At 52.7% G+C, this 19681-nt stretch overlaps 1 protein-coding gene across 1 annotated transcript in view; it reads left to right on the forward strand.

The window, feature by feature from the left end:
• The first annotated feature begins 3445 nt into the window (after window positions 1–3445).
• PDE2A (phosphodiesterase 2A, cGMP-stimulated) overlaps window positions 3446–19681 on the forward strand; it is a 98854-nt gene continuing 82618 nt past the window's right edge. The window contains exons 1-3 of the mRNA XM_011953060.1: window positions 3446–4203; window positions 10070–10099; window positions 13186–13207. Of these exons, the coding sequence (XP_011808450.1) occupies window positions 4133–4203; window positions 10070–10099; window positions 13186–13207 (123 nt within the window). The 5' untranslated portion in view covers window positions 3446–4132. The remainder of the gene's footprint in view (window positions 4204–10069; window positions 10100–13185; window positions 13208–19681) is intronic.

Here is a 19681-nt window from a genome sequence, read left to right on the forward strand (position 1 = left end):
AAACCAGCGTGTGCTTAGGGACCAGACCTGGCCCCACCTGGGGCAGAGGGTGGTGAAGTCAGTCAGGGCTGGATCACAAGAGACCTCAAATGCCAGGCTGAGGAGCTTGGCCTTGATCAGGAGGGCACTGGGGAGCCCTGCAAAGGTTTTGAGAGGAAATTCCATTACCAGATAGATGTCTTGAGGCTAGCCTGGCCAACATGGCAAAACTCTGTCTCTACTAAAAAAATACAAAAATTAGCTGCTCCTAGGTGCAAGGCGGAGGTGGAGTAGAGAGGTTGACCTGGGATAGGGGCTGGAGCATGACCAGGGGAGGGGGAAGGAAGCAGGGGGATGGGGATGGAGGGAGTGGACGGATGTGAGAGAATCTGCTGTTCCTTGGGACAGACGATACAGGAAGTATAGGAGAGGAATGGGGCAAGGTGACTTTGAAGTGTCCAGCTCGGAGATTAGAAGTTTGCTAATGCCTTTGGGAGGCCAAGGCAGGCAGATCACGAGGTCAGGAGTTCAAGACCAGCCTGGCCAATATGGTGAAACCCCGTCTCTACTAAAAATACAAGAATTAGCCGGGTGTGGTGCCGGTGCCTGTAGTCCCAGCTACTTAGGAGGCTGAGGCAGGAGAATTGCTTGAACCCGAAGGCAGAGGTTGCAGTGAGCCCACATCATGCCACTGCACTCCAGCCTGGGTGACAGAGTGAGAATCCATCTCAAAAACAAAACAAAACAAAAACCCAAAAAAAACAAAAAACTAAGAAGTTTGTTGATGTCTTTAATAGGGAAAATAGGTGTATTGGATGTTCAATATTTGAATATGAGGGACCTACGGGTTGTTCCCAGAGGAGATGTCCAAGAGGCAGCCTGGACACCTGGAGCTCCAGGGAGAGGGATGGGCGGCAGGGGACACCCGGAGTTGTTGGTATGCTGGGAGAAGGCTGGATGCTCCGTGGGAGTGGAGTGGAGAATGAGGACAGGACCGCCGTCCTGCGAGGAGCATCCATATTGAGGGGGCGAGGATAGGGTGCACCAGTGAGGGAGATAGAGGAGGGGCCGTCTGGAAGGTGGGAAGGAAACAGCCGCGCAGGACGGGGCGGAGGCGGGCGCTGAGAAGAAGCCGCCTTCTTCGATAAAGAGGTAGCTGAAGCCTGTGGAGCCTGCAGTCCTCTCAACGCTATGGGGGCAGCACGGAGGCCGGATTCCAGAACTGCATCCTCCCATCGCTTTGGGCAGCCACCTTGCCTCCCAGGAGCATCCTTCCTCCTATCCCACCTCCAGTTGCCCAGCTAACAAAAAACGGTGTATCGTGACCCCCGGCGGGGCGGCGGGGCGGCGGGGCGGGGCGGGCCGGGCCTGTGAACACGGCTCAGCACCCTGGAGAGCGGCCTGTGACCGGGGCGGGGCCTGCGGTGGGGGCGGGGGCGCGGCGTCCGAGCACTCGTGCTTTTGGCTCTGTCTGGGAGCGGTCTTGCAGGCAGACAGTTGGTGGAGGAGGGAAGAACAGTCTTGGATTGTCTCCAGCTGTCTCCCCTTTATGCACCTCCCCCATCCCGGCACTGGCCTACAGGAGGTCCTGTCCCAGCATTTGGGGCTATTACTCTCCTGGCTCCATCAATTCGACGACTTCAGGGAAGGAGATGGGAGGAGAGGGACAACTATTTACTGGGAGCTTTTCAGACATTCCCAAAACCTCACAACCTTTTGAGCTTGGAATTTGTGACCCCATATTTCAGATGAAGAAACTAAATTGAAGTTCAGGAAGGTGAAATACCTTGCCCAGGCATGTGGCAGAGCTAGTATTTGAATTCCACCTGCTGGGCTCTAAGTCCTGAGTGCCCATTAGCCCTTCTGAGTCCTGAATCTTGCATTTTGTTCCTGCAGACTCTCCAATTCTGGGTGACTGTGGAGTCTAGTGTGGCAGTGGGATGGGGAGGAGACCTTCCCTTCCACCTACTTGCTTGAGTGTATTCCCAGGAGATTTCTGAGGATGGGGCCACCACCATTGTTTCTGGAGTGGGAAGGCAGAAAGGAAGCTGAGGGCCAGGTGAGACCTCCTGACACCTGCACCCACCCACGCCCAGGAGGCACCCTCCTTTGAACTCTTCTGACTCAGCTTCTTGTTGCCAGGTTTCTCCAGCCCCTGAGCAGGTTTCCAGGACATGAAGGGGAGCTGTGAGGGACCAGGACTGGCCATGGTCCAGGACTGCAGCTTCCTGAGCCGAGAATGCCTTCCTAGCTGTCAGGAATGGAGCAGCGAGGCCCCAGTGATAGGTGAGGCAGAGAAGCACGACATGAGTTCTGGGCTGGCTCAGCTGGTTTACAACCAGCCTGGGCCTCGTTCCCTTTGAGAAAATGGTTTGCCCAGAGTTCAGAGATCTAAACTTCTATAATGCCTTCTGGGGCCACAGTGGGAAACAAAGACTTCTCACATTTTCTTTCCTGACACTTCCCAGACCACAAGACAATGGTTTTCTGCAGCACCCAGCCTGGGCAGGCCGTATACACAAGCTCAGTCATTTCTGACCTTGCCCCCTCCACCGTGCACCCCCGTGTTCTTCAGCATGGGTCAGGTTTCTATTCAGCCTCAGGGACTTCTCTGCTTGAAGCCTGTTGTGTGGGTGGGGGGTATTCACCCCACAGCTCAGAGAGATGCGGTTGCTGTGGAGAGTTTGCTCTAGCTCCTCTACCCTGGAATATACCGTTCTGCCTTTAAAGACCCAGCTTGGCCCCTCTCTTCCAGAAATGCTTGCCAACCCCCCCCCCCCACAACTGGGTCAGGGGTCCCTCTGGGCTACACAGACCCCGTGCTTCTTTCTGTCACAGCCTGCAAGTCTCCCCTCCCCATTCCCCAGCCTGAGTGCTTCTCTGAAACAAGGGATAGTGTGAGCCATGGGCTCAACCACTGGTAGGCCAATGAATAAGTAAGTTCATGGTGAAGCCAGGATCCAAATCCCCATTTCCTGCCTCAAAGTGTGGAGCTCTTTCTCCTGCACACAATAGCAGCTCTGCTGTGACAACTCCCTATCCGTCCTAGGCCCTAAAATGCCTCTATTTCACTAGGTTATAGCTTTATCCTAGGGAGTCCTCTTTGGAAGCAGGGTGGGGGTGCAGCAGGCCTTCCCCCATGCCTATAGTCTGTGGGCAGGGAAGGCCGTGTGGGACAGGTTGTGGCCTAGGTCTCCACAGATCCTGGTAGAAGTCCATGCTCACACATCAGCTCCAAGTCCCCGCTAAGTCAAGCCACCAAGAGGTGGGCCCTGTGATAAGGCTCTGAGTCCAAAGGCCATCAGTAAGCCCCCTAAGTCTTCCGTGGACCCAGCTCCAGGCCGGGATGCACCCTAGGACGTGATCCACACCACATGAGGGAGCCCAGAGGAGCGGGCAGCTAGCTGTGCATGGAGGCCTGATCTCTCAGACTCAAGGAGGGCACAAGCCTGTCACCTCATCCTGAAGGCTTCTGCAGTGGGACAGCAGAGGATCTGGGTCTGCTGCCCCTGGAGTCCCCAGCCCCAGCGTAGCCCATGAGGATTGTAAATCCCTCATCCTCTCCCCTCTCTCCTCCTCTGTCAGCCACTCCCCTCTCCCCCTACCCAGCTCTTTCTATTTCTGCCTCTGATTTTTTTTTCCTTTTCTGTCTTTGTTCCTCTGTGTGTGTGTGTTTCCCTGTGCCTCTCTGATCTCTTTGTACTTCCATCTTGATCTCTCTGAGGCTCTGATCCCTCTCTCCTCTCCCTCTTCATGTGTTACTGTCCCCCTTCCTGTCTGTGTTTATCTCAGTCTCTCTATGTGTGAGTCTTTTTTCCTCTCTCCGAGTCAGACTCTCTCTACCCCTCCCTCTCTCCCTCTCTGTCTGGGCCTCTCTCTGTTCCTCCTCCCTCCTCCCTCCCCCTTCTGCATTATCAGACCTGCTCCAACCTCCTCCCAGAGCCAGCTGAGCAGCAGAGGCAGTGGCAGCGGGAGAGGTGGGAGCAGCAGGGCAGCAGAGCTGGATTGGGGTGTTGAGTCCAGGCTGAGTGGGGGGCAGCCCACTGCTCTCGGTCCCTGTGCCTGCTGGGGGTGCCCTGCCCAGAACTCCAGGCAGCGGGGACAGGGCGAGGTGCCACCTTAGTCTGGCTGGGGAAGCGGACGATGAGGAGTGATGGGGCAGGCATGCGGCCACTCCATCCTCTGCAGGAGCCAGCAGTACCCGGCAGCGCGACCGGCTGAGCCGTGAGTACAGTGAGGGGCTAGGGTGGTGAGCGGCTGTGAGAGGTTCCACAGACAGGGTCCCGGGAGTCCCTCCAAGGAGCTGGATTTGGCATGGAGCTGAGCCACGTGGAAGAATCGATCCTGCTCCTGGGCACCCCTCCTCCCCGCGTTGCCAGACTGCAGCCTGGGGTGGGGGCAGGTTACTTCTGAACAGGATGAGGGTGCCTAATGTTGATCTAGTAGGTGATGAGGCTGGGGTCCCATGGAAGGGGCTGCTGGTTGGAGGAGGGGCTGATAATGAACCTGAACCATCTCTACAAGGGCCGAGAGTGTATGTGGGGAGGGGGAGGTCTGCCAAGGAGTTGGGAGGAGCTCTCGGGGCTGCAATAGGCTGGTTCAGGACCCTGGAGAGGGAGAGTGTCTTGGCCCACCAAGGCTGTGTGTGTGTGAAGGAAGTGGGGAGGGGGAAAGATGGAGCAAATATGAATAAGAGTGGCCCTGGAGCAAGAGAGGGTCAGAGGTAACCACCTTCTATGGAATTGGGAATTGGGGTTCAGGGACACCACTTTATGAAACTTTACCCCAAAGCATCTGTCCCAGGATAGGGTTCTATGGAGCCAGATAGAATGAGGTGCCAGCCTCGTGTGTGTCCACGTGCAGGGGGGGTGCATGTGCAAGTAAGTGGGGGGCTCCATGGAGATACCCCTCTACTAAAGGCTGCTGAGGTGGCAGGCAGGGTGTGTGTGTGTGTGTGTGTGTATGTGTGTGTGTGTGTATACACATGTGGAGTGTAAGGGACATGTTGGGTGTAGAAGGGCCTGTAGAGCTCTAGGGTACCTTGATGGTTGGATGCAAAGCAGCCTGTCAGAGTTTGTGATCATCCCTGTGTGACTGAGAGTTTATTTGCACGTGTCTGAGTGTGAGTGCAGGTTGGTCTGCATATGTATGTAGATATGTCTATTAGGTTGCATTTGTATGTTATGTGTGTTGTGTCTGCAAAATAGAGTGAATCAGTGTGCATTTGTATCTGTTCCATGTGCATTCATGTGTGTGTATTTGTTTGTGAATAATAGCATTGCTGTGTGTGGAGGTGGATATGGCTGTGTGCATATAAGTATTCTGGTGTGGGTGTGTGATCATGGTGCTAGTGTGTATATTGGTGCTTCTGTGGCTGGTGTGTGTGTGTGTCTATGTGTGTGTGTTCATCTGAGTATGTGTGGGTGTCTGTTTCCTTCCCCCTGGCAATTGAGGATACAGCTGGGACACTATGGCCCACTGAAGCAGGGCAGGGAGGGGCTGAATGTATGACCACCTCTTTGAACTCAGGACAGTTCATTCTACACCCTGTGGGAGAGATGCAGAAAAGAAAGAGGCAATAATGACTCTGCCCTCTGGGGCTTCCTAAGCTTCATAGACATAAAATAGCTTGAGAATAATTAAGCAGTAGAGATCAACGTCATGCTAACAGGTGGGGGTGGGGTGGGAACTGCATAAGCAAAGGCCCTGGGCTGGGCTGGGCATGTCCTGGAGCAGTGAAGACACTGTATAGAGTAGGGGTAGGCAGGAGCCACATTCTGTAGAACTTTGAGATCCAGGGCTCTTAGACTTTATCCAGAGAGCCCTGGGGAGCCCAGGAAGGTTTTATATAGGGGAGAGACATGATCAGATTTGGGTTCTAGAAACCTGCCATGGGCCAGGCATGATGGCTCATGCCTGTAATCCCATCACTTTGGGAGGCAGAGGCAGGTGGATCACTTGAGGCCAGGAGTTCAAGACGAGCCTGGCCAACATGGTGAAACCCCGTCTCTACTAGAAATACAATAAGATTAGCTGGGTGTGGTGTCGTGCACCTGTAGTTCCAGCTACTTAGAAGGCTGAGGCACGAGAATCGCTTGAACTTGGGAGGTGGAGGTTGCAGTGAGCTGAGATTGCCTTACTGCACTTTATCCTGGGGGTGACAGAGTGAGACTCTGTCTCAAGAAAAGAAAAAAAAGAAAAGAAAAGAAAGAAACCTACCTCGGTGGCATTGTCTGGTTGAGAAAGAGGTGGGGCCAGGAGGCTAGAGTGCAGGCCAACCCAATACAGGGGTCAGTGAGTTCTGGGGCTTTTTGAGAACTTGGGAAAGGCTGGATAGATGAGGATAGGGAAGGGAGTGTCTAGGTGGCTCAGGCTTGGACTGGGGTGGGGGGTGCAGACACTTCAGTAAGTCAGGATCTCATGAGGGAAAAGGCTCTTGGAAGGCTCAGGAAAGCTGGGCGTGGGTGGGCTGAGGTAGTGTGAGAGATCTTTATAGGGTTTCTAGCTAGGATGCAGAGGGTTTGGAGATCATAGAGCCATCTCTTGCCAGACAGGGAAACTGAAACTATGGCTTCATCACCGTCCTCTGGCTGCAAGGCTGGGGCTCAACCTCTTCATCAGACCTGACCCTCAGTATCATTCTCCTTCACGCCCTGCCCAGAACCTCTTGGTTGCTGAGCTTTGTCAGCTCAGTGAGGGTTAATTGTCTTTATGCTCCCTGTACCACCACCCCCCCGCAGTCATTCCCCTTGCCCACCAAGTAGCTCCTGCCACTCTTCCTGCTTCCCACTCCAGCCTCCTGTCCCCAGGGACTGCTGATGGCTTGGCTGGGATCTAGCCAAATAGTGGGGGGTGGGGGTGGGAGGTGGGAAAAGCTCCCAGCAGTCCTCTACCCCTAGATCGTAATGGACTGGGAGTCTCACCCTCAGTCATGCTGCTGTCAGGCCAGGCCTGCGCTCCCCGAGCTTCGCTGCTTGGGCCTGTGAAATCTCCCGACTCAGCATGATTCCATTCCTGCATTTATTCATTCAACCACTCAACAGGAACTCCTCAGTAGCTGCTTGGTGCCCACTTGTCACTGGGGACACGGAGCAAACACTGACTGAGTCCCTGTTCTCAGGGAGTGCCCAGTCTGATGAAGGAGAAAGAAGTGGAAATCTGCAACCCCACAGGGTGAGCAGTGCTGTGTAGGAGGTGGGGGGCCCACAGCAAGCCTGGGCTTCAGAGGAAGAGACATTTGAGCCAGACCTTGGTGGATGGGTAGGAATTGCACAGGCAGGGAAGAGCAGAGGGAACAGTTTGTGAAGGTGGGTAGGAAGGGCACAGGGCTAGGCACCTGACTCAATGCACCCTCCAGGTGGGAGGAGACAGTAAGGGCATTTGGGTCATTTTCTAGCAGTTGTTTTACTACTTTCTGTAGCTTGCCCTGCAGATCTATCCAGCCTGCTATTTTTCATACCCCTAGACATGGAATGTTCATCTCTTCCTTCCTGGGCAGCCCTTCCCTTGTGGTAGTTATATCTGCCCTGGGTCTTCTCTGCAGGGCCCAGCAACTCCAGGCTACCCAGCCTGGCCTTATGTCCTTTCTCCATCCTGTGTTACTGTCCCCTGAAGTAGGGCCAGGCTGGGGCACAATGGTCCAGGAGTGGCAAGAACACATCTAGGCAGAGAGTGGGAGAAATGGGCAGCCTTTATTAACAAAAAAACTGAGATGGGTGCAGGCCCTGACTCCTCTCCAAAAATAATGATAAAGAAGCAGGCATGGCCAAATAAGGGAGTGAGGACAGACAGCAGGAAGAACTTCCTACCAATGCAGAAGGGCTGTGAGTCTCTTGGCTTCATGAGAGTGGGCTGTGCATGTGAAAGGGAAGGTCTCAGAGGACGAGAGGGGGAATTGGAGGCAGAGGCACTGTCAGCCTCTGACTCTCCCATAGGTGAGTGAGTAAAGTCATCCAGGGAGAGGGAACTGGGGATGGGGAGCTGAGAGAGACAGGGGAGGAGGATCGGGCCTCATCATTCATTCATTGAGCAGCCGTTCACTGGCCCTACCAAACATGACACCCCTGGGTGCAGATGGACAGAGCCAGTGACCACATGGATGGAAGCTCCCAGTCTTTCCTACCTGTGCCAGTGTCACAGGAAGATATTTAGGAGGAGGGGCCACTGGGGCTGGCCTTACAAGGAAGAGGCACTTCAGGCTGAATTGAAGGACAGCACCAGGAAGGAACACCATGTGCAAAAGCCTCAAGGTGAGGCAAGCACGATTTTGTTTACTCAGCACTATAGGAGTTCAGAGTGGCCTAGGCAAGAAGTGCCAGGCTGGGGGGAAGCTCTGGGCAGTGGTGGAGCAGAAGAGGAGTAGGGAATTGAGGCTAGACTGTAGGAAACACTTTTTTCCATGAAGATGTCTCCAACAGGCTTGATGTGTAGGTATTATTGTAAGTTTTCAACTTCTTGGTCTCTCCTGACCAGGGCCTGCTGAAGGGCCCAGCCTTGCTTGAGAAAGGGGTGTTCAGTGAACAAAAGAGACTCTGGAAATGAGAGAGAAGCAGTGGCTGAAGAATGTGGGCCCCTTCCAGAAAGTGGCATGCAAACAAATGCAAAGTAATATGCAAATCAGCTGGCTAGGGCTTGGCAGCTTTGGTTGGAAGAAATGAGCCATCACCCCTTCTTATGCTGGCCTCGCACCCCCTTGGCCCCAGCCTCCAGGACAGCTGGAACAGCCTTGTCTGCTCCTTGGAACGCCCCAGCTTTTCTGAGCCACAAGATTGTGGCCTCCAGGGTGGGGGCCATGGGCTCCCTGTCAGCACCCTCATCCTCCCGAGAAGTCAATATATTTAGTAACAGGAATGTTTTCATGCATTTGTCTCCTATTGTTCAGCTGCTTGCTCCCTGGGAAAGGCCAGGTCCCCAGTGACGTGACCCACTTCTTGAAGTCCCTGAAGTCACCCTTCTCACTGCCCCCCCACCCCCGCTGAAAAACAGGAGGCAACTGGGGCTTGGTGTAGCAGAAGAGATTTGAGTCAAATATCTAGGAGGACTTCCCAACAGTGTAGTTGCTGAGATGTGTAGACCCCGGATTTCTGGGCTTTCATTCTTTGGATGGTTGCCTTGGGCACAGAGGAGGCTTTGAAGATAGAGCAGAGAAGGTGGCAGACAGGCTTATGCTCAAATTTCAGCATACTGAAAAATGTACTGTTACTCTGTAGCTGTGTGGTCCTGGGCAAGTTACTTAACTACTCTGAACCTTGTATGAATAGTGGGTTGGAGATAATTATCCTTTTTCGGCAGGATGATTGTGAAGAATCCGGAAGTGCAGAGCTTAATCCCTGGCATGCAGCAGGTGCTCACAAAGGTTAGCTACTGTCATTATGAACCACCCACGATCAGCCTAGCCGCACTTTCAGAGAGATTTAGTGGGGCCTGAAGGGGGAGAGACCAGAGCTAGGAGCCCCAGGCTGTCATCGTGTGGGAGGGACTAGGAGGCCTGAAACAGAGCTGGGGTTGTGGCTATGGTGAGAAGCACAAAGCTCTGTGGGAGGGACCAAGGTATCTCAGAGAAGTGTGGCTACCTCATTAGGTTGTCTGAGACCAATCCCCAGATAATACAATGGAAGAAAGGGCTTGGTGAAGAAGGGGTTAAGTCTGTGGCCACGCCCATGCAGTCTGTGAGCCATTCTGGGAGCTGTAGTCTGTTGTTAAATTGCAGTAAGCATAGTTTGTATTGCCTCTTTTGATCCAAATCCACACCCCGCTGCCAGGGCTGGCTGAGGGCTGGCTCTGGTGAGTGCTGGGCTGTGTGGGGCCCAAAGGTGAAGCAGCATCGACCTCTTCCCTCGGGGAACCCCTGGCTTGCTATGTGTTTGGGGGGTGCAGGTAGGAGCAGGGATACAAGGATTAAGCCATAATTACGACTCCTCACATGTTCACACAGAAGTTTACAGCTTCCTGAGCACTGTTTCCACATCTATGATCTCATTTAATCCTCACCACAAACCCAAGAGACTGCTGTTTTCTGGATGAAGAAATGGAGGATCCAGGAGGGAAAATCGCTTGCCCACAGGTATTCAGCCAGTGACAGTGGAACCAGACCTGGGGCACAAGTCTGTCTGCTTCCAGAGCTCCTGCTCTTTCCATACATTACTGTTCCAGATGGCAGACAGGCAAGATGTGGACAGTTAAAGTTGGATGTGAGACATCTCAGCAGAGGAACAGCTGAGCAGAGAGCTGCTGATTCCAGGCTGAGAGTTTGGACTTTGTGTTGTGGCCCACCAGGATCCACCCAGGGGTTCTCTGATTAGAGCTGAGCTTTGAGAGAATTGATCTTGCAGCCTGGGCTGAATGGATTGAACTGGAGAAACCAAAGTCAGACTGAGGCTTCTAAATTCCATCCTTGGTGCACCCAGCACTTTGCTCCTCTCCCTCCTCCATGCTTCTTCTCAGTTTCTTCCTCCTCTACTCCTTCATCTTCTTCTCCCAGCCTTTTTTTTTCTTTTCTTTTTTTTTTTCAGTAGAGACAGTGTCTTGCTGGCTGGAGTACAGTGGTGCCATAATAGCTTGCTGCAGCCTCGAATTCCTGAGCTGAAGTTATCTTCCCGCCTGGGCCTCCCAAAGTGCTGGGATTACAGGTGTGAGCCACTGCACCCAGCCCATCTTCCTCTTTCTCTCCTACTCCTCTCTGCCTCAGGCTGAGGAGTGATAACTTTTATACCATAAAGCTGTGCTGTAATCTCACATGTCTCAGAAGGGGGTGCTATCACATACAGTCCATTCCAGCCTGAATCTTCCTTATGTTTGAAGGGCCAGTAGAAGTGTTGGACAAGTGGCAGAGATGAAGGACGGAGAGAAGGATAGCCCATTGTTCTTCACCTCCATTGAGCCTAGGATGAGAGGGCCCTGCTGAAATGGCATTGGGAAGAATGAAGGCTGAGGAAAGGTTGGACCCCAATCAGAAGGGACAGACATACTGAGTTAAGCCAGAGGAAATTTTCTCCTCATGGTTCTGTGACAGGCTAAGATTTGGAAATGCGTCTAGAATGACATTGCATTTGGGGTCTGGGTTTCTTTTGGGTCATGACTTGCTTGATATTGAGGCGTTGGGGATATTGTTTGGTTTATTCATGTCTGTGTCTCAGTGTGTGTATGTGTACCTGAATGTGAGCTTCCAGTTGTACATGTGTGTATGCTGGTCTGAGAGGGTGAGAATGTGTGGGTCAGTGTTCGTATAAAAGTGTGAACATACTCATATGTGTGAGCATGTGAGTGTCCTTCTTTAGTTTAGTTTTGAGACAGGGTCTCACACTCTCACCCAGACTGGAGTGCAGTGGCACAATCTCGGCTCACCGCAACCTCCGCCTCCTAGGTTCAAGCGATTCTCCTGCCTCAGCCTCCCGAGTAGCTGGGACTACAGGCATGCACCACCACACCTGCATAATTTTTGTATTTTTAGTAGAGATGGAGTTTCACCATGTTGGCCAGGCTGGTCTCGAACTCCTGACGTCAAATGATCCACCCACCTCGGCCTCCCAAAGTACTGGGATTACAGGCATGAGCCACTGCATCTGGCCGTGACTGTACATTTTTATGTCTGATTTTGGTAAACAGTTATATGCATGTGATTGTGGCTTGTGTGTGTACATGTGTGTAGAGTGCCATATACATATGTTCCAGTGAAACCGTATGTGTGTTCCCTGTGTATACAGATGCCCGTGTCTGAATGTGAGCACAGGGATGAGAGAATGTGTGTGTGTGAAGGCCCAGACACTTTCTGTGCTAAACGTTAAGGCCATGCCTAATGTCTGGCTACTCAACACTTTTTCTCCTGGGTCCCATCTTCCTGTAGGTAGAGATCCTTGAAGGGCTGGGCTTTCTTCAGAGGACTCTGGGCCAGAGTCAGGCTTTGTGTTCAGTCTCAGGTTGGGCCAGCCAGGGTCCTAGTCTATCGGATTGAGCAGCTGAACATGGCTGGGAAGTGTCTAGGTTCCGCTCTCCCCAGGAACTCTTAATGGTCACACTTTGAGAGTTTCAGGGACTCCCAGCACGGTCCTCTTGTACTGATGCAACTACTGAAGTCCAGAGAGGTGCAGTGATTAACCCAAGGTCACCCAGCAGGACCCAGGATGAGATGATAGGGCTTGGAGCAGAGAGGGGAGTGTCTGACCTGGAAGGCTGCCCTCCCTCCACCCCCTAGAGCAGGCAAGGAGCTCAGAGGAGAGCCAAGTCTGTGGTGTGAAGCCACCTCCTGCACCTGGCCATTTCCATGCGTCCTGGGCCTCAGAGGCTGCCTTTGAAGTTTTTACCAGAGCTTCTGCACGCTGTGAGATTCCTCCTAGGGATGTGTGAAGTCGACTGTTCCATGGAGCATGGAGACTCCATGGCGAGGAGCCCAGTGGTGAAGTGAGGCCAGTGGAGGGGGCTCCTCTGGAAGCCTCAATTTCTTCTTTGCAGTAGTTGCTTTTGTTTCATTTCTGTTTGTTTTTTAGGTTTCTACCGTTGTAACATTCAAGGCTTTCCCTATTGTCTCTCTTTGAGCTCTTATTACTGAGACAGTGCTGGGGTTTGGGGCAGTCCTGGAGGCCCAGCTGGGTTCAATGTGAGGGTGGCAGGGCAGTCCCTTAGGGGACTGCTTGGGAGAGAGGGATGAGTTTCCTGCCCATAGTGGGGAGGCATGAGCAGGGGCTGGACAGCCTGGTTAGCAAGGTTGTAAATGAGGTGCCTACTCTAGCGAGGAAGTTGCAGATGATCTTGAGTCCCTTCAAACTGTAACTGCCACAGGGGGCCAGAGAAGAATGTGCCCCAGCTCTCTTGGGCCTGGGAGGATTGAGTTCACAGAGTGCTCCCGGCGTCCTGGGCAGTGGAAGGTGCAAGGTTAGACTGCGCACCTGGAAGCAGGGAGATCCCATTCCCTGGAGAACTGGAGGGAAATTTGTCTTCTTGGAGATTTGGGGCTGGAGGCAGGGGCTGGATGGGAGGACCCTCCGGGGTGGAGTAGGGGTGGGATGGGGAGGACTGGGCAAGTCCAAGGCGGCTTTGCTGTTGAGCACTCACAGGAAGGAGCAGGGAGGCAGATCCTGAATCATGCGGGGCTCTAGGGTGGGAGCCCCATGGTTGTGGGGCTCAAACATGGGCTCTGGTTGGGGCAGAGGAGAGGCTTCCTGGGGTTGGGGTCTGGGCAGGAATTGGGGTAGGAGAGGAGAGAAGCAGCAGTTGGGTACCACCTCCTTCCCAGGTCAGGTAATTGAGAGTTATCTTAAAACTCTCAGTGGGCCAGGCGTAGTGGCTCACGCCTGTAATCCCAGTACTTTGGGAGGCTGAGGGGGGCAGATCACCTGAGGTAGGGAGTTCGAGACCAGCCTGGCCAACATCGAGAAACTCTGTCTTTACTAAAAATGCAGAATTAGCTGAGCATGGTGGTTGATGCCTGTAATCCCAGCTACTTGGGGGGGCTGAGGCAGGAGAATCACTTGAAACCAGGAGGCAGAGGTTGCAGTGAGCCTAGATCACGCCTTTGCACTCCAGCCTAGGCAACAAGAGCAAAACTCTGTCTCAAACAAACAAGCAAACAAAACCTCTCAGTGGGGTGGGATCTGGGGTCCAGATGGAGAGAACTAAGGTTTACAGAGTGACCTTTATGTTTTAAAAATGACCTTGTTTAATCGCCTCCTTAAATAATCCTTCAAGGGGCTAACCCTATTTTGTAGAGGGGAAACAGATGACACACTTAAATGGTTTAACTGAAGACAGTTAGTGAAGCAACTATTATGGAGATGGGGAAGGCTTAAGGGAACTAGCAGGACATGTCAAGGTACTCAGGACTGGCATTCAAGGGGCCAGGGGTGTTGGTGGAGGGGGGGCAAGGAGAGTGCCCAGCTCCATAAGCCAGAGCCCTGGAGATGGGGCTGCCCTGCAGGAGCTGTGGCTGCAGCCACTGCTTGTCAAAGGAGGCAGGTGGGTGAGGGGGTGAATACCCGCAGTGAGCCTGCATGCTTCTCACCCTTTGCTCTCCTGCCAGCACCCTGACCCTCATTGGCAGAATTCATCTGGATGCCAGGGGGCAAGGGAGCCCTGGATGAAGCTGCCACTTAGAAGTTGGCCTCCAGGGCACACAACCCGGCAGCAAAGGTTAGAGATTGGAGGTGGAAGGACAAATAGATGATGGGAAACTGAAGAACAGAGAGGGTGTGGACTTGCCCAAGGTCACACAGCCTGTTGGTATCAGAATTGGAGTCAGAAGCCAGGCCCTGCCTCTGATCTGAACACTCACTTTTTTGTTTGTTTGTTTGTTTGTTTCTTTTTTGAGACAGTCTTGCTCTGTTGCCCAGGCTGGAGTGCAGGGGTGTGATCTCGGCTCACTGCAACCTCCATCTCCTGGGTTCAAGTGATTCTCCTGCCTCAGCCTCCCAAGTAGCTGGAATTACAGGCACCTGCCAGCATGCCCGGCTAATTTTTGTACTTTTGGGAGAGATGCGGTTTCACCATATTGGCCAGGCTGGTCTCGAACTCCTGTTCTCAGGTGATCTGTCTGTCTCGGCCTCCCAAAGTGCTGGGATTACAGGTGTGAGCCACCGTGCCTGGCCCGAACACTCACTTTGTCACATTCACTGAGGTCTCCTGAGTGGACGCATATGCACGTTATCCACCCTCCGGCTGAGAGCTGCTTCCTACCTTGACCACCATGCTCCATATCTGGGCAGCGCAGGGGCTGCTGAAGAATGTCATTCTCAGAACACAGTGTGCCCTGGAGCCCCCCTACCAAGCCACCTGCTCATTCATCCCAACTGGCCTTGAGGGTTCCCTGGTGTGCTCTGCCTGTGCTTGTCACCCTGGTCATGGAGATAGACCTGATAGCCCTTGCTGTCAGCTTCGTTAGAGACAGGCACACACAGATGCAGTCAATTTTGTGGGGTGAGTGCTGGGACCGCTGATGAGGACCCTTCCTGAGGAGGCGATGTTGGGTCTTAGCCTTAAAGAACAAATGAGAGTTTTCCAGGTGGAGGAGGAGAGGAAGGGTATTCCAGGCAAAGAGCCCTGCAAGAGCAAAGGTGTGAGCAGCAAGAAGTCAAGATGGCAGGTTCAGGGCTCCTGGGCTGGAGGAAGGGCCTGGCGGTGGAGAGGAAGGGAGTGAAGGCCCAGCTCACAAAGTGAAGCAAAGGAAAGTTTAAGCAGGGTCAGGCCATGGTTTGCTTTGGGGTTAGGAAGCTCCAAATGATGGGTGAAGGAGGGGGACTAGACCCAGGTGAGAGGCAGTATTGGGGTTGGCCGGGGACATGTGAGTTGCATGAATGGGCCAGAGGAAGAGTGACAGCCGCTACCTCCCGGCTCACCTGCCTGAGCTAAGGCCCTAGTTCCTCAGTGTCTGCCCACCAGTGCAGGTGTGTGGCAGCTCCAGACCCTCCTCTAGGGACATCCCTCCCTGCCTCATGCTGCCTGTGGCTTTCACTCTCTGGGGCATTCATCCATGGCACCCATAGGCCACCCCCTCAGACAATGGCCCCTAAAGCAAACCTGTGTCACCGCTGCCTATCTCTTGATAACACTATGACCCCTCCACTGCCAAATCTGATAAAAGACCTCCCTTTGAAGACCTTCCTCCTAGAGTCGGATCTCAGTCCTTCTTGCTGTCCAGAGCCTGGGCCTTGAGCCTCCCTGGGAGGCGAGTCAGTGAGGGCAGCCCCTTATGGTGCTGGGAGTTGAGGGACCTTGGCCCAGCCAACTCATCCGTGTTGTGTCAGCCTCTCTGGGCCTGGGCAGCCGACTCATTTTCAGTGCTAATTAGCATCTCCCCTGCAGCTCTCTGCCCCACTCTAAGTGCTTGACAATCATTAGGTGCTATTGTGTGCCACTAGATCCCAGCTCCAGCACCTGCCTGCCCCAGCTTCTCCTCCAGACCCCAGCTGCCTGAGATAAGGGACCTGGCCACAAACAAACAACACACCCAAACCCAGACACAATCTAGGCATAGGGACTTAAACACCAATATAAATACACAGATAGGAAAAACTCAGTAACACAGAACTCCCCACACCAAGAAGCAGACCATAGCACAGAGAGAGACCCACAGTACACACACCACACAGACACCAACAGATGCTGAAAAGCAGACACAGGATCATTCCAAAAAGTGACCCAGAAATGAAACAGAACAAATGGGAACACAATGCACATGACACAGGTATACACATCTGGAGATGCTACACAGGTATGATTCAGCACATGTGTGGCACATCCCAGGGAAGCACTCACACTTGGCATATACACAGATGCCAGAATAGCCAGAGCGAGCCGCCTGTGCTTCCCTGTCCGTGCGGCGTCTCTCACCTCTGGGTTGAGAGACCCGCACATGCTGTTCCCTTTGCCTGGAATGCCCTTCCCCAGTGCCCTCCTCTTTTTACCTGGTTAATTCCTGTCATTCTTCAGGTCTTCCAGGAAGACTTCTGTCTCCTTGATAGCGGCCTTTCCATACTCCCCAGCCTTCGAGTGCTTCCTGCCACTGGCATCACTGACTGTTTTCCAGTGAGTTTCTGTCAAGTTTTGGGATGAAGGATTTTGCCTCTGCTCAATGAGGTGGTGACTGTGGGTGTGAGTGGGTGATTAGGGCCAAAAACAAAAACAAAAACAAAAACAAAAAACTGGACAGAGGCAAATTTAGGGGGAAGTGAGTTAGGAATAGCTGTGAGGAGCCCCAGCTACTCAGGGCCTCAGAAGATATTTATTTCTGTATTTATGTCTTATTTTTTGAGACAGAGTCTCGCTCTGTCACCCAGGCTGGAGGACAGTGGCACTACAGTGGCCCACTGCAACCTCCACCTCCCAGGTTCAGGTAGTTCTCCTGCCTGAGCCTCCTGAGTAGCTGGGATTACAGGTGCTCACCACCATGCCTGGCTAATTTTTGTATTTTTAGCAGAGACGGGGTTTCACCATGTTGGCCAGGCTGGTCTTGAACTCCTGAGCTCAGGTGATCCTCCTGCCTTGGCCTTCCAAAGTGCTGGGATTACAGGCATGAGCCACTGCGCCCAACCTCAGAAGACATTTAAACCCACAGAGAGGACACAGCCAAATGCCCTCTGCCTCATTTTCTCAGACCCTGCCTGATTTCTCTTATGTTTCTTCCAGGCTTGCTGCCTGACCCAGTTCCCTCCTTCCCAGAGCTGACCTTGCCCTTCGCCACCTCTCGGAGCTCACACATACTCACTCTCCTTCTCTGCTTGGCTGTGCCCTACCCCTACTTCTGAGTGAAATCCTCATTATAAGTCCAGTGAAATCCTCATTATTCAAGGCCTGGGGTCAGTGGGCGTGTCATTCATGCCTGGGGTCCTAACCCATGCCACTGAGTATTGTGAAGGGAGGTAGTGGAGGGATGTGCTTAGGAGCACAAGCCTTGAGGACTGTCTCTTGGTTCAGATCTCTGCTCCTTTACTTCTTAGCTGCAGGATTGTGCAAGTTCTGCCACCTTTGTTCCCTCATCTGTAGAAAGGAGAGGATAATAGAGCCCACCTCATTAAGGCTGCCATGAAGATTAAATGAGACACAGTGTGTAATGTACCTGGCTCCCTCTCCAGGTTGTGTGAGAGCCGGGAGAGAGCTAATGAGATCAAGGATGTGCAAATGCACTCAGGAGGTGCCTAGTGGGTCCTTGCTAATTGGCACTTAGTGAAACAAACACCTCTTGTGTGAGCACCTACTATGTGCCTCCATAGTGGGCTCTCTGCCCCGCCCCTCCTTAGTTTCTGCACGGCTGCCAGTTCTGCACAGCTGTTACTGCTGTAGGGGCGCAGAAGGTGGGGGTGTGACTACCTTTTTCAAAATTTATTTTTAATTTTTTACATCTGTTTTATGGAGGCATAATTTACATACGATAAAATCACCAATTTAAAGTGTATAATGAGTTTTGATAAATATATACAGTCATAACCACCATGACAATTCAGAAAATAATATTTTTATCCCAGCAAACTTCCCTTGTGCCCTTTGTAGTCAATCCCTTTGAGGGGGGACTTCTTATAGGAGTGTGAGAGGTACTGGGTTTTCCTTGGACTGAAAACCTGGGCACATGGAGTGGGGGTGCCTCCGACTGCTGGAAGTTGCCAGGGAACTGCTGACCCTCTCTGGGCCTTGGTTCCTGGCAGAGGCAGTGCAGCCAGGCAGGGGAAGGGATGTTCAGGCCTTGGTCTCCTGAGGGCAAGTCTTGGATGTGAGGGCTGGATCGGCTGGAAGTGGCGGCTTCAGAAACCCATAGAGTGGGTGACGGGGTAGAGAGTTGGTGTTTCCACTAAACCTGCCCCTCCTTTGACCAGGTATGCACTGTGGTCCTGGTGGAAATGGCCATATATTGTCCAGACTGTAGAAGGGCTGGCCAAGATGGTCCACTCCTCTCCCCATCCTCCCCCCGACCAGGGGCCATAAACCCACTCTGTGGATTAACAATTCCCTGAAAAGAAGGGGGTCACTTTTGTCCCCCAGTTCTAGAACCGAATATTAAAGCAATTATGTAACTAGCAATAAATTACTTAAAGTAGTGACTCACTCAGCTTAATTAGAGCGCGAGCAGGGAGGGATTAAGGTATTTTTAGAGCACACACCTCACTCTCTCCTGTGGGGGAGGCCTCTGTGCAAGGTGGGGGTGGAAAAAACACTGGGAACTTATGGGAGCACCCCAGGTGTCTGCAAGGAGATGAAAGCTGATCCTCCGCCCCACTGAGGTCCTAAGGAAGAAAGGCCGAGTCAGAGCTGCAGCAGGAGGGATTTGGATCAGACTCAAGAACACTTCCCAGTGATGCTTATTGGAGAACTGGGACGGCAACACTAGATTGTAAACTCTGTGAGGGCAGGGATTAGCTCTGTGACTGCCTCCTCACCCAGCAGCAGACCAAGAATGAGACTTGGGAGTCAGACACAACTGGGTGTGACTCCTGCCTTTGCAGGTTGCCAGCATGTGGGCTTGGGCAGGTTCCTTTATCACCCCAAGTTTTGCCGTCTCCTCCACTACAAAGTGGGCACAATAGCATCCACCTGCATGCATATTGTAAGAGTTGAGTGGGCTAAAATGTGCAAAGCAAGAGTTAGTGCTCAGCTGGGCACAGTGGCTCACACCTGTAATTCCAGTACTTTGGGAAGCTGAGACAGAGCGCTTCAGCCCAGCAGTTTTGAGGCCAGCCTGGGCAACATAGGGAGACCCTGTCTCTCAATCTCTCTCTCTAAAAAAAAAAAAAAAAAGAAAATTTAGAAGACTCAGTGCTGACTCTACTAGACCAAAAGCCTCACAAAGCAGGGATTAAGTTTGGTTTGTGTTGTTCACTGTTGTATCCCAAGCTTCATTCATAGGACTGCACAAAGTAGGTGTTCAGTAAATGCTTTATTGTATGACTGCGTGTTAATTTTGTTCCCATTCTTCTGCTCCAAAAAAAAGTTCATTTTCCTGAGGTTGTGAGTGAAGAAAATAGGCAGTGTGGGCTGGGTGTGGTGTCTCATGCCTGTAATCCCCAGCACTTTGGGAAGCTGAGGGGGGAGGATCACTTGAGGCCAGGAGTTCAAGACCGGCCTGGGTAACTTAGCAATACCCAATCTCTACTTAAAAACATTTAAAACGGTGAAAAAAATAGGGTCTGTGTGGGGGCGGGTGGGAAGGTTGCAGGTGTGCCTCACAGGTAAGAGTCTGGCATTTATCCTCCAGGCTGAGGAGGAGGTGACTTCCAGGGAATGTCCT

Source organism: Colobus angolensis, unplaced genomic scaffold, assembly GCF_000951035.1.
Source record: "Colobus angolensis palliatus isolate OR3802 unplaced genomic scaffold, Cang.pa_1.0 Scaffold355, whole genome shotgun sequence".
Taxonomy (NCBI): domain Eukaryota; kingdom Metazoa; phylum Chordata; class Mammalia; order Primates; family Cercopithecidae; genus Colobus; species Colobus angolensis.